This window comes from Amblyraja radiata, chromosome 24 (assembly GCF_010909765.2).
Source record: "Amblyraja radiata isolate CabotCenter1 chromosome 24, sAmbRad1.1.pri, whole genome shotgun sequence".
Classification (NCBI taxonomy): Eukaryota; Metazoa; Chordata; class Chondrichthyes; order Rajiformes; family Rajidae; genus Amblyraja; species Amblyraja radiata.
The window spans coordinates 28,582,146-28,595,921 of record NC_045979.1 but is presented as its reverse complement, the minus strand read 5'-3'; the positions used below and the strand labels follow the sequence as shown (position 1 = coordinate 28,595,921).

The 13,776-nt window shown below is 47.1% G+C and overlaps 1 protein-coding gene across 12 annotated transcripts in view; it reads right to left on the bottom strand.

The window, feature by feature from the left end:
* The window catches only part of tead3 (TEA domain transcription factor 3), a 231,197-nt gene that overhangs the window by 48,864 nt on the left and 168,557 nt on the right, over positions 1 to 13,776 (bottom strand). For 7 of the 12 annotated variants that reach the window (XM_033042769.1, XM_033042778.1, XM_033042772.1 and 4 more), the window contains one exon: positions 5,590 to 5,601. The exons of the other annotated variants lie outside the window; for them this stretch is intronic. In XM_033042769.1, coding sequence (XP_032898660.1) covers positions 5,590 to 5,601 — 12 coding nt within the window. The remainder of the gene's footprint in view (positions 1 to 5,589; positions 5,602 to 13,776) is intronic. 12 annotated transcript variants of the gene reach the window in all.

The window sequence follows — 13,776 nt, the reverse complement described above, 5'->3', positions numbered from 1 at the left end:
AATACGTGCTAAAGGGGATTGATAAAGGGTAGAACACTGGAAATAAAAAGGTAATTTTCAGATAGGGGTGTCGCAATCCTTGGCAAAGGCACAGCGATCGCTCTATTGGGTACTTAGTTTATATTAATGACTGAAGACAGAGTGCACCTCATATCCAAGTTCACCAACGAAGCTCGAGGGAGGCAGGGGACTGAGCAGTGAGGAGAATGAAAGGTGTCTACAAAGGATTAAATGAGTGGGCAAGAACAGTGGGGCTATGTTGGGGGACCGGGCGCGGGGTCGGTCGAGAACGAAAGGGGCACCATGTGGGGGGCTGCCCGCTGCCACGTGCGGCTGCAGGCAGAAGGTGCGGGTTTACACAAAGGGACGCAAAGCGCTGGAGTAACTCAGCGGGTCAGGCAGCATCTCTGGAGAACATGGATAGGTGATATATCGGTTCTAGACCCCTCTTCAGACAGTGAAAAGATTTATGAGCGGCACGGTGGCGCAGCGATAGAGTTGCTGCCTTGCAGCGCTTACGGTGCCAGAGACCCAGGTTCGATCCTGACTACGGGTGCTGTCTGGACGGAGTTTGTACGTTCTCCCCGTGACCTGCCTGGGTTTCCCCAGAGATCTCTGGTTTCCTCCCGCACATGTTTGTTGGTTAATTGGCTTGATATAAATGTAATTTGCCCCTAGTATGTGTGGGATAGTGTTAATGTGCGGGGATCATGGGTTGGTGTGGACTTGGTGGGCCGAAGGGCCTGTTGTTCGCACTGTATCTCTAAACTAAACTAAACTAAGATAGGATTGTTCGGGGAACTTTTGTAACTTTGTTGGCACCAGAAGCGCGGTGACTCTTGTGTACGATGTAGGTGAGGTCTCCTGTGTGACTTTAGCGGGTTGTTTGCAAAACACAGCATTTCACTGTACATGGGTACATCTGAGAATAAAGTGTTATTGTACGTGAAGCTATGCAACTTTGTAAAACAAAGTAGGGCAAAGGAGTGAGAAACCAGCACAATCAGTGGTGGTCAGAAGGATCTTGGCGAGCTGGGCCAGAAGATTAGCGGTAAATAAGCATGCAGCGACTTCAAGCAGTTAGGAAGCCAAATACTATGTGTAGGAAGGAACTGCAGATGCTGGTTTACACCGAAGACAGACACAGAATGCTGGAGTATCTTCTCAATGGGGCAGGCAGCATCTCTGGAGAGAAGGATTGGGTGACGTCGGTATGTTAGACCTCATTACAAGGGCCTTAGAGTACTAAATTAGAGTACTCTGCTGAGATTACTGCGGATGCTGGTTTAAACTGTCGGAGTAATTCAGCGGGACAGGCAGCATCTCCGGAGGGAAGGATTGGGTGACGTTTCGGGTCGAGACCCTTCTTCAGACCTTAACAGCCTGGCTTGGTGTCAATGTAAGAGATGGTCCCTGTCCCGCTGAGTTACTCCAGCATTTTGTATCCACCTGCTGTGATTACATCGGATTTGGCCAGACCTCATTCATAGTGTTGCATCTCTGACTCTGCACTTACTGGCTTTGGTGCCGATGCAGTCTAGATTCCCTGGATTGATTCCTGGGGTGAATAGGATGTCTTATGACGGACTGAGACGGGTCTGTACACACTAAGCTTTGGATGATCGAGAGGTGATCTCAAGGAGACATCCGAGAGGGATTGACAGGAGGAGATATCCTGGGATCACCATTGACTGGAACATTGGCAGTTCAGGGGCTGCAGGAACAGATCTGATGATGTTATAAGCTGCAAGTCTCTGAGGACTTTCTATTATTCGCAATGTTCAAGCCAAGCTTTCAATAGAGAGTTAGATTTGGCTCTTAGCGCTACGGGAAGCAAGGGATATGGGGGAAAAGGCCGGAACGGGGTACTGTTTTGGATGATCAGCAATGATCATATTGAATGGCGGTGCTGGCTCGAAGGGCCAAATGGCCTACTCCTGCACCTATTTTCTATGTTTCTATGTTTCTATGAGATGATAAGATCAAATTCACTGGATGTTTTCAAGGGAGAGTTAGATTTAGCTCTTAGGTTTAATGGTATCAAAGGATACGAGGAAAAAGCATGAATGGGGCACTGATTTTGGATGATCAGCCGTGATCATATTGAATGGCGGTGCTTCCTCGAAGGGCCGAATGGCCTACTCCTGCATATATTTTCTATGTTTCTATGTCTCAATGAGAGCTTGCTTCCTGCAACTGCGTTCAGTTCTGGGCACCATGTTTTCGGAAACATGTTGTCAAGCTGGAAAGGGTAGAGAAATTTACGAGGATGTTGCCAGGACTTGAGGGTCTGAGCTATCGGGAGAGTTTGAGTAGGCTGGGTCTCTATTCCTTGGAACGCAGGAGGATATAGAGGCGTATAAAATCATGAGAGGAATAGATCGCATGTTTAGTCAAATAATAGATTCAAGGCTGAAAAATATTGCATCCTTTGGAAAGCAGTGGAATCAGAGGATGGGCAAAATAGCCAGGAACTGTTATCAGGCAACTGAACCATCCTATCACAACCAGAGAGCAGTCCTGAACTACTCTCTACCTCATTGGTGACCCTCGGACTATCTTTAATCGGACTTTACTAGCTTTACCTTGCACTAAATGTTATTCCCTTATCATGTATCTTCACACTGTAAATGACTCGATTGTAATCATGTGTTGTCTTTCCGCTGACTGGTTAGCACGCAACAAAAGCTTTTCACTGTACCTCGGTACACGTGACAGTAAACTGAACTGGACTGGGAACTGAGACACACATCGTACAGTGGAGCAGGCTTTTGGGCTCTGCCCCGATTCCATTTCTTGTTCTTATGTTTTCCATCAACCCCAAATATCAAAGGATCCATCCCAGGAATGACTAATATTCCTAGGTGACTAACATAAAGTAGATACTTTTATCATGGACCATTCATCCAGTAGTTGCTTTTGCCTTAAGACATGGAAGGAAGCTATCTCGGACCATCAAGATCGTAAGTTCTAGGAGCAGAATTAGGCCATTCGGCCCATGAAGTCTACTCTGCCATTCAATCATGGCTGGTCTATCTTTCCCTCTTAACCCCATTCTCCTGCCTTCTCCCCATAACCCCTGACACCCGAACTAATCAAGTATCTATCTATCCCTGCCTTAACAAAAATATCTATTGATTGGCCTCCACAGTTTTCTGTGGCAATGAATTCCACAGATTCACCACCCTCTGACTAAAGCAATTCCTCCTCACCTTCTTCCTAAAGGAACGTCCTTCAATTCTGAGGCTGTGCTGGCTCAAGCCACCATCCAAGTCCTCCACTAAAGTTCCCTATTACCTATACTGCCCATATTCCCATTCATTCAATCGTCCACCCACACTGGGGATAGTTTACAGCAATCAATTAGTGCACCCACCCATTCATCAAGGAAATAGGAACCCACATGATCACAGGACGGATGTTTTAGTTTTAATGAGTTCTTAGTTCCAATGATTCTTTAGAAGGATGAGGGGATATCTTATAGAAACATATACAATTATAAAAGGACTGGACAGGCTAGATGCAGGAAAAATGTTCCAAATGTTGGGCGAGTCCAGAACCAGGGGCCACAGTCTTAGAATAAAGGGGAGGTCATTTAAGACTGAGGTGAGAAAAAACTTTTTCACCCAGAGAGCTGTGAATTTATGGAATTTCCTGTCACAGAGGGCAGTGGAGGCCAAATCACTGGATGGATTTAAGAGAGAGTTAGATAGAGCTCTAGGGGCTAGTGGAGTCAAGGGATATGGGGAGAAGGCAGGCACGGGTTATTGATAGGGGACGATCAGCCATGATCACAATGAATGGCGGTGCTGGCACGAAGGGCCGAATGGCCTCCTCCTGCACCTAGTTTCTATGTTTCTATGATACATCATGGAAACTGACCCTTCGGCCACCTGAGTCCATGCTGACCATCGATCACTGATCCACACTAGTTGTATGGCATCCCACTTTCTCATCCACTCCCTACACACCAGGGGCAATTTTACAGAGGCCGATTAACCAACAGACCCGCACATCTTTGGGACGTGGGAGGAATCCGGAGCACCCCGGAGAAAACCCACGCAATCACAGGGAGAAAGGGGCAAACTCTGCATAGACAGCACCCGAGGTCAGGATCGAACCTGTGTCTCTGGCGCTGTGAGCTCTACCAGCTGAGCCACTGTGTAAAATACACTTGGGAAGCACCAGAGGTCAGCACTGATGCTGGGTCACGTGTGCTCTGAGGCGGCAGCTCCACCGGCTGTGCCACTGGGCCTTCCTAACGTACCCACAACCCACTAAGGATAGCTCAAGCCATGATTAAATGGCGGAGTAGACTCGATGGGCTGAATGGCCTAATTCTGCTCCTATGACTTATGAACTTACGACAGAAGCCTTGAACTATGCGGAGCTGATGAGATCTAGATAGACAACAAAATGCTGGAGTAACTCAGCGGGACAGGCAGCAGCCCTGGAGAGAAGGAATGGCTGACGTTCAAGGTCGAGACCCTTTCTTCAGATGCAGGGTAGACATAAATACTGGAGTATGATATGAACGTACCGACCTACTTTCAAGTGGATCTATAGAACTGTGAATAATGGATGTAGTTGCCCTGTATTGTATCAAAATAAAATCAGGTTCCAAGATTCTTGTGTTTAGTTTAGAGATACAGCGCGGATATAGGCCCTTCGGCCCACCTGGTCTGCGCCGACCAGCGATCCCCGCACACTAATACTATCCCACTAGGGCCAATTTTTACATTTACCAAGCCAATTAACCTACAAACCTGTACGTCTGTGGAGTGTGGGAGGAAACCGAAGATCTCGGAGAAAACCCACGCAGGTCACGGGGAGAAGGTACAAACTCCGTAGGGACTGCACCCGTAGTCAGGGACTGCACTCGAACCAGGGTCCCTGGAGCTGTAAGGCAGCAGCTCTACCAGCTGTGCCACCGTGCTCTCCAAATGTACCCACTACCTTCAAGACCTCACTGACCAGTCACTGAAAATATTTTCAACTATCCATGGCGACTTTTACATTTCTTTGTAATGTTGGAGAGCAAAAGAGAAGGGATAGTTTCTCTATCTAGAAACACAGCATAAAACAAACAGACATGGATTAACCTCTTCCAGCCCAGGTTAGATCAAAGCTCTTCTTGGAATGTTCCCACTACGCAAACCTTTCCGTCTCACAAAAGGACAAATAGAGACTATAAATTATTCCAACCCTTATCAGGTGCTGCTTCACTAAATAAATTGGATTAAATAAATTGGCCAATTTTGTGGTATTTGCATCGAAGTAATCGTCCTTCCAATTGGATTATTGTCGAGCACTGATCGCAAGGAAACTTCCCGAGTCAAGTTTTGATTACTTGGGTCTCAATGAAAGTCCGTGCATCAGAATACATGGGAGGGTGGTTTTAGAAACGGATTTTCAGGCTGCATCTTGGAACTTTTTTTAACAGGTCAGCTAAATGATGCAACGTATTTTGCAATTGGCTTGGTCTTAGAAGCAGTCCCAGAAGTGACCTGGGCGAGAGAGGTTCGATTTAAAAAAAAAAATGACATGCATGAACATGCACACAAATGGGCAAAATAATTAGATACTTACCACATTCATTGCCTGGATTCAAGAAAAGCACATCATTAATGGGATCAAACACAACATTTTCATTCAGTTAATCACAACAGTGAAACCTGCCCAGATTATCACAGTTCAAACAATTCATACTTGAGTGCGGGGGGGGGGGGGGGGGGGGGGGGGGGGGGGTGAGGGGGTTACATTGACTTCCTGTTGTACATTTGCACCTTCTTCACGTTTACAGTGGGGCAATACCTTGACTGAGCAGGCACCTGGTTTATCAGGCCTACATCAAGATTAAGCTGAAACTCTGACTCGAATGTCTGCCTGGTTTACAATACGAGTCACACTTATTTCGATTAGATAGATTTAACCTTAGTTCAGACATACAGCACCGAAACAGGCCCTTCGACCCGCCGAGTCCGTGTCGACCAGCGATCCCCGCACGCTAACACTACCCTACACACACAAGGGACAATTTTACACATTAACATTAGCAAGCCAATTAACCTACAAACCTGTACGTCTTTGGAGTGTGGGAGTAAAAGAGAAGGTCTCTGACAAAACCCACACAGGTCACGGGGGGGAACGTACAAACTCCGTACAGGCAGCACCCGTAGTCGGGATCGAACCCGGGTCTCTGGAGCTGTAAGCGCTGTCAGGCATCAACTCTACCGCTGCACCACCGTGCCCCCCTGATAGTTGACCTACTTGACGATGCCTCTCGAATGATTTTGATAGTCCAATTCAAATTGAATGGTCCAGGAGGAGAGCAACACCACTCGGCCCATCAAGTCTACTCTGCCATCCAATCATGTCTGATCTACCTTTCCCTCCCAACCGCATTCTCCTGCCTTCTCCCCGTAACTCTTGGCACCCTTCTAGTTCTGGGGAGTTAATAACATTTTGAGGATTGGCTCAACATTGCAAGGGAACATTTCTAAGCAGGTTTCACTGGACAGACACAACAAAATGCAATCAATAGTGGTGAGAATTTTTTCAAACATGCAAGAATAAATAACTTTTCAGGAATCCCATTAATCCTACTGAATATTTTCCTTCAATAAAAAAAGTCTGAAATTCAAAGGAATCTGGTCAGAAAACAAAACTGGTCAGAGTTGGCTGCAAATGTTCTTGGGGGATTAACTTGAAGCAAAGACTCAAGTTAATTGAGTCTTGTTTGCTCTTCTAATATTTTCCGCATAAGTGCCTGTGTGACTAGTGTTCATTCCTTAAAAAAAATGGTGAAAGACAAGAAGTCCACGGCCCTCAAGTTCCCTGCTGACCAGTTCTCTTTACAAAGGGGGACTTGATATTCGCTGAACCTCTATATAAATAACACTTAAAAGCGAGAGAGGTCTATACTTCTGATTCTTGCCCATCAGTCAATAATGTCCTTACTCTAACCCGGCTTTGACATGCTGAAGATGGCTCCTCGTATCTGAACCAGCAGCTTCCTGCTAATTTGGAGGCAGCAATTAGTTTGAAAACGCAATACGGTAAAGATACAAATTGCTCCATTTTGGAACTTGGAAGTTAATTTTGCACCGATTCATTGTAACTATAAATTAGGCTGATTTCAAGTGATTTCTACTGAGTGCAGAGGTTAATGAATGAAAACCGTAGGCTTTTGCTTCATGTAAGTAAAAATGGGGTGACTTGCATTTACTCAGCATCTGATCCTCAAATTTCACACGACTGAGTAATTACTTTTTGGGGTGCAGGCTCTGTAGTGTAGGGAAAATGGCAGCAACCTTATACAACATTAAATCCACAATACAGAAGAATAATCCGCGTCAGTTCTGGATGAGAAACTGATAACCATTAGGATAGACGTTCATCTTCAATTACATTCAATAGAAATTAACTTATTCTCTTTGGAAGGACAGATTCTTGATTAGTAAAGGTGCCAAAGGTTATGAGAGAAGGCAGGAGATTGGGGTTGAAAGGGAAGGATAGAACAGCCACGATGGAATGGTGGAGTGGACACGATGGGCTGAATGGCCTAATTCTGCTCCTGTGACTTATGACAGAAGCGCTGATGAGATGCAGGGTTGACATAAATACTGGGGTAGGATGTGAACCAACCTGGCATGGTGCCAATGCAACTATCAAGTGGATCTACAGTATGGAGCTGTGAATAATGGATGTAGCTGCCCTGGGTTGTGGCAAAGAAATTAGTTTCCAAGACTTTTCAGTTTAGTTTAGTTTAGAGATAACCCACGCAGGTCACGGAGAGAGCGTACAAACTCCATACAGACAGCAACCGCAGTCAGGATGGAACCAGGGTCCCTGGCGCTGTAAGGCAGCAACTCTACCGCTGTGCCACCGTGCCGCAGATATTTTGGACTCCGCTTCGATATCCAAAGTCGGAGAAGGGTGGAGGAATTCTTTTCAATTGCTGTTACCGTTGATGGATTCAAATTAGTAAGGGAGGGCGATCACCGTTTCTTTCTGCCCGATGTTTGGCGACACACCGCTGGACGCAACTTGAATACTTTCGCATTCCCCCCGACCGCTGTCCACCTCCTCCCACCTGCCACCTTCGACCTTTCTGAAAACGAATCGTCTAAAAGCACGGGGAAATGTCGCGCCAGATTCTGAGATCCTTCAGCAAAGCATTCATTACGTTTACACCAACTGAACTGAGGGGGGTCACAAACGAGGGGAGTGTGCATTTGGCTTGTTGGCCCTATCAAGCCCAGTGTCTCTTTTTCATATTCTCTTGCAGAATATAGGTGTTTCTATCAAGGCCAATGTTTATTGCCTGTCCTCAATTTCTCTTGAAGATGTTGGTGTGCTGTCTTCCAGCATTCTGTCCAGTGATGGTACAAGGAACTGAAGGTCAGCCACTGATTTTTCGGCACCCTTGGTCCCAGAGCCTTGCCCTGTTATCTGTTTTGCCGCTTCTACACAGGTCACGGTTTGTGGGGTGTCGAGATACTGGCCCGCAAAGTCTGCCGTGGATGTCGGCTGTGGGAAACGGATCTGCCGGCTCTGGCCGGGCTGAAGTTCCAGAGCCTCGTCTACAGGGGTGGTGGGGGGAGGGGATAGTTGACCCGCTGATCGTCATGGAAGTCACAACGAGGTCGAGATCGGCCACCTCACCCGGCCTGGGCTCCACATTTTCGGGGGGATTTCCGGGGGATATTTCACGTGCGTTCCCTTAATTTTGTCCGGATTCAAGGAGGTATCGAACCACCCGTTGCTGGAAAATCTGTGGTGGAACCGGTGTCAGGATGGGATCTCAAGTACTTTAATCCACGACCTTCTCCCACCTTGGATTCTACTAGTTCATAGCTGGGTTAGAAACGAATAAGCCAAATAAAAGGAATGGGAAGAGAGACAAAAAAAGCTGGAGTAACTCAGCGGGACAGGCATCATCTCTGGGGAGAAGGAATGGGTGACGTTTCAGGTCGAGACCCTTCTTCAGACTCGACCCGAAACGTCACCCATTCCTTCTCTCCAGAGATGCTGCCTGTCCCGCTGAGTTACTCAAGCTTTTTGTGTCCATCTTCTGTTGAAACCAGCATCTGCAGTTCCTTCCTACAAAGGAAATGGGGAAATGGACTAGTGCTGAGTCCTTTAGGACTGCAGTCATTCCAATGACTTGAGATGTAGTTTGCAGCAACTTTCTTTCCATGGTCAATGCTGTACACTCCGAGGTTACAACTAATCAGCTGTGAAAGATGTGGCTCTGAGTCAATTGACCCCTGCAGTCGAGATACTTTCTTCTTCTCAATTTGGCTAGGGCAAGCCAGCATTCTCTTGCCAGCCACATAACCAAAATGTGAGCAGCCTGGGTCAGTAAATGCTTTACCTTGATGGGCCGCACAGGTTCATGACAGGGAACGTTAAAGTTTCATGCATCCGTACCCCAATTCACCAAGGGTGGCACGGTGGCGCAACGGTAGAGTTGCTGCCTTGCAGTGCCAGCGAGCCAGGTTCAATCCTGACTACGGGTGCTGTCTGTATGGAATTTGTATGTTCTCCCTGGTACCAGCATGGGGTTTCGCCGAGATCTTTGGTTTCCTCCAACATTCCAAAAACGTACAGGATTGTAGGTTAATTTGGCTTGGTATAAAATGTAAGAATTGTTCCTGGTGTGTGTAGGATAGTGTTAATGTGCGGGGATCGCTGGTCGGTGCAGACTCGCTTGGCCGAAGGGCCTGTTTCTGCGCTGTATCTCTAAACTAAACTATTAAACTGACCATGCATTTTGCCAATAAATGTGGATGTTACAGGTTCACGGGGAAGCTTTTTACTCGTTGATACAGCTGTATCATTGGTGAACGTCAGCTATTGTAGGTGGGCCTAGGCCGACAACAGTACTGCCGGTACACATCTGCACAGCCAGCGTAGGAAAATGCACAAGAAAGAATGGGTTAGAATTTCTTTTAAGAAACTGCAGATGCTGAGCATGTGAAACAAAAACAGAAACATGTAAAGGTAGCTCAGCAAGTCTGTGGAACGAGAGATGGTCAGTCTTTTGATTCATGAACCTTTGTCAGAACAAGTTGTATCCTAGCCATACAGAGTCATACAGTGTGGAAATAGGCCCTTCAGCCCAACTTGCCCATGCTGACCCACATGCCCCATGTACACGAGTCCCACCTGCCTGCATTTAGCCCATATCCCTCTACTAAACCCATCCTATCCATGTACCTGTCCAAATGTCTCTTTAACGTTGGGATAGTACCTGCCTCAATTACCTCCTCTGGCAGCTCAATCCATATACCTACCACCGTTTGAGTGAAAAAACCTGTTATCAGGCAACTGTGACTGAAGCATCCTATCAACTAGTGTGAGAGCGGTCCTGAGCTACTATCTGCCTCTCAGACTATCTTTAATTGGACTTTACTTTATCTTGAACTAAATGTTATTCCCTTTATCATATATCTGTACACTGTGGACGGCTCGATTGTAATCATGTACAGATTTTCTGCTGACTGGTTAGCGCGCAACAAAAGCTTTTCACTGCACACATGGCGATAAACTAAACTAAGCTAAAAGAAAAGTTGCCCCGTCAGATTCCTATTAAATCTTTCCCTCCTCACCTTCAGGATAGATATGCCCCTGTCCCACTTAGGAAACCTGAACGGAAACCTCTGGAGACTTTGCGCCCCGCCCAAGGTTTCCGTGCGGTTCCCGGAGGTTGCAGGTGGTTGCCGGAGGTTGCAGGTAGTGGAAGCAGGTAGGGAGACTGACGAAAACCTCCGGGAACCTTGGGTGGGGCGCAGAGTCTCCAGAGGTTCCCGTTCAGGTTTCCTAAGTGGGACAGGGGCAATAAGAACACTGGGCGGCACGGTGGCGCAACAGTAGAGTTGCCGCCTTACAGCGCCAGATACCCGGGCTCGATCCCGAATACTGATGGTGTCTTTTCGGAGTTTGGATATTCTCTCTGTGACCGCGTGAATTTCCCCCGGGTGCTCCCGTTTCCTACCACGCTCCAAAGACGTGCAGGTTTGTAGGTTCATTGGCTTCTGTAAATTGTCCCCAGTGTGTAGGATAGAACCAGTGTTGGTTGGCGCGGGCTCGGTGGGCCGAAGGGCCTGTTTCCACGCTGTATCTTTAAACAGAAACAAAATATGTCCTCCCCCTCACCTTAAACCGATGAAGTGTTTTGAGGATGTGGTGGTAAATGCACAGGATTGGCCATTAGGGCTGGATAAGCTAAGTCTGAAGAAGGGTCCCGACCCGATACATCACCTATTCCTTTACTCCAGAGATGCTGCCTGATTTACTCCAGCATTTTCATAAGTTCATAAGTGACAGGAGCAGATGTAGGCCATGTGGCCCATCTAGTCCACTCTGCCATTCAATCATGGCTGATCTATCTCTCCCTCCTAACCCCGTTCTCCTGCCTTCTCCCACTAACCCTTGACACCCGTACAAATCAAGAATCTATCTACCTCTGCCTTCAAAATATCCATTGAATTGGCCTCCGCAGCCTTCTGTGGCAATGAATTCCACAGATTCACCACCCTCTGACTGATGAAATTCCTCCCCATCTCCTTCCTAAAGGAACGTCCTTTAATTCTGAGGCTGTGGTGCTAGACTCTCCCAGTAAGTGGAAACATCCTCTCCACTCTTTCAGGGGCATTTTGTGCCTGTCTAGTTTAGTTTTAGTTTAGTTTAGTTTATTGTCACGTGTCTTGAGGCAGAGTGAAAAGATTCTTATGTTGCCAGCTACCCAGTCAGCGGAAAGACAATACATGATTACAGTTGAGCCATTTTACAGTGTGTAGATACAGGATAAGGGAGTTAGCGTATGAGGGGGGTTGCGTGACCCAGTGGGGTGGTGAGCTCCTCACTAACTGCGTGGCCAACATACAGCCCAGCTGTGAGCTCTGCTCCGATGCTGTTTACGGAATTCCCCACTACTCCCAGAACACAGGCTCACTGTGTTGCTGCTGCTGCTAATCTGCTGCGCTGGTATTGGCCCCCGTCAAGAACGCTCCTTGTAAGGCAAATATTTCCCATTCCACACTGCGGCAGTGTTTATTGATGCAAGCGCAATATTTTTGCTTATAGACAAAGATAAAATTACAGGGCAAATAAATCACGGGAATCTGTAAAAAAAAAAACAACTCGGTATTTCGCACTCTGTGTTAAGAGGACATGTGAACACCTTGAGTGGGGTGTCTGGGCACACACTGCATTGTGCACGGGCTCCCTGTGAATCACTGCAGGTGAAATGGACCAGGGCAGTTACTGTAGACACTCACAGATCTCAGTTGACTGAGATCTGATGTCCCGTTTATAAAGGGTGTACATATACCCCAGGGAGTGATTTAACCAGGCCTTTTCCGGTACAAGGGCAGTAAGCCTCCAGCACACACGTTATTCACAGGGCATAATCCCCGAGAGCCCAGTCGCATTTAGACCTTAGAGATACAGCGTGGAAACAGGCCCTTCAGCCCACCAAGAGCACACCGGCCAGCGATCACCCCGTACTCTAGCACAATCTCACACACTAGGGACAACTTTCCATTTACACAAGCCAATTAGCCTACATGTCTTCAGAGTGTGGGACTCTGGGCGGCACAGTAGCACAGCGCCAGAGACGCGGGTTCCATTCATTATATGTCACTTTAAATTAAATGTCACTTAAGCTCGGTGGGCCGAAGGGCCTGTTTCTGCACTGTTTCTCTAAATGAAAGCTAATGGTGGTGACTTACTTCCTATCTGTGAGCTTTGTGTCCAAATGTGTGTTCATAACTCAAGCTCATTGGCTTTGATCATTGCCGCAACTTCTCTGATGCACACAAATGATCTCCACTACAAGCGGGCGGCACGGTGGCCAAGCGGAGGAGCTGCTGCTTTACAGCGCCCGAGATCCAGGTTCGATCCTGACTCAGGGTGCTGTCTGTACGGAGTTTGTACGTTCTCCGTGTGACCAGCGTGGGTTTTCGCCGGGTGCTCTGGTTTCTTCCCACAATCCAAAGGCGTGCAGGTTTTTAGGTTAATTGGCTTCGTTAAAATTGTAAATTGTCCCAGATGTGTGTAGGATAGATAGTGTTAGTGTGCGGGGATCGCTGGTCGGCGCGGACTCAATGGGCCGAAGGGCCTGTTTCCGCGCTGTATCTCTAAACTAAACTAAACAGAGCAATGGACAGTCAGGAACTGCACAGTGCACTGTTGGACGGTATCTTGCTTCTCATAAAAAGCTGGAGTAAGTCAGCGGGACAGGCAGCATCTCTGGAGAGAAGGAATGGGTAACGTTTCGGGTCGAGACCCTTCTTCAGACCTTCTTCAGTCTGAAGAAGGATCTCGACCCAAAACGTCACCCATTCCCTCTTTCCGGAAATGCTGCCTGTCCCGCTGAGTTACTCCAGCATTTTATGTCTATCTTCGGTCTAAACCAGCGTGTGCAGTTCCTTCCGACACATCTTGCTTCTCATTATTGATTGTATTTCTTGATTAGTGCGGGTGTCAGAGGTTTTGGGGAGAAGGCAGGAAAACAGGGTTGAGAGGGATAGATTGATCAGCCATGATTAAATGGCAGAGTAGAGGTGATGGGCCGAATGGCCTAATTCTGCTCCTAGAAGTTATGAACTTATTAAGAATGAGAAATGCAGGTTTGAGGCAGCATTGTATTGGTTTACTTTATGGTATTTGGGCTGAAGTGGCTCAAACTGTGCACATTGATGATGTGATCATGTGTGATCATGTGTGATCATGTGTGATCATGTGTGATCATGTGTGCCAATGGAA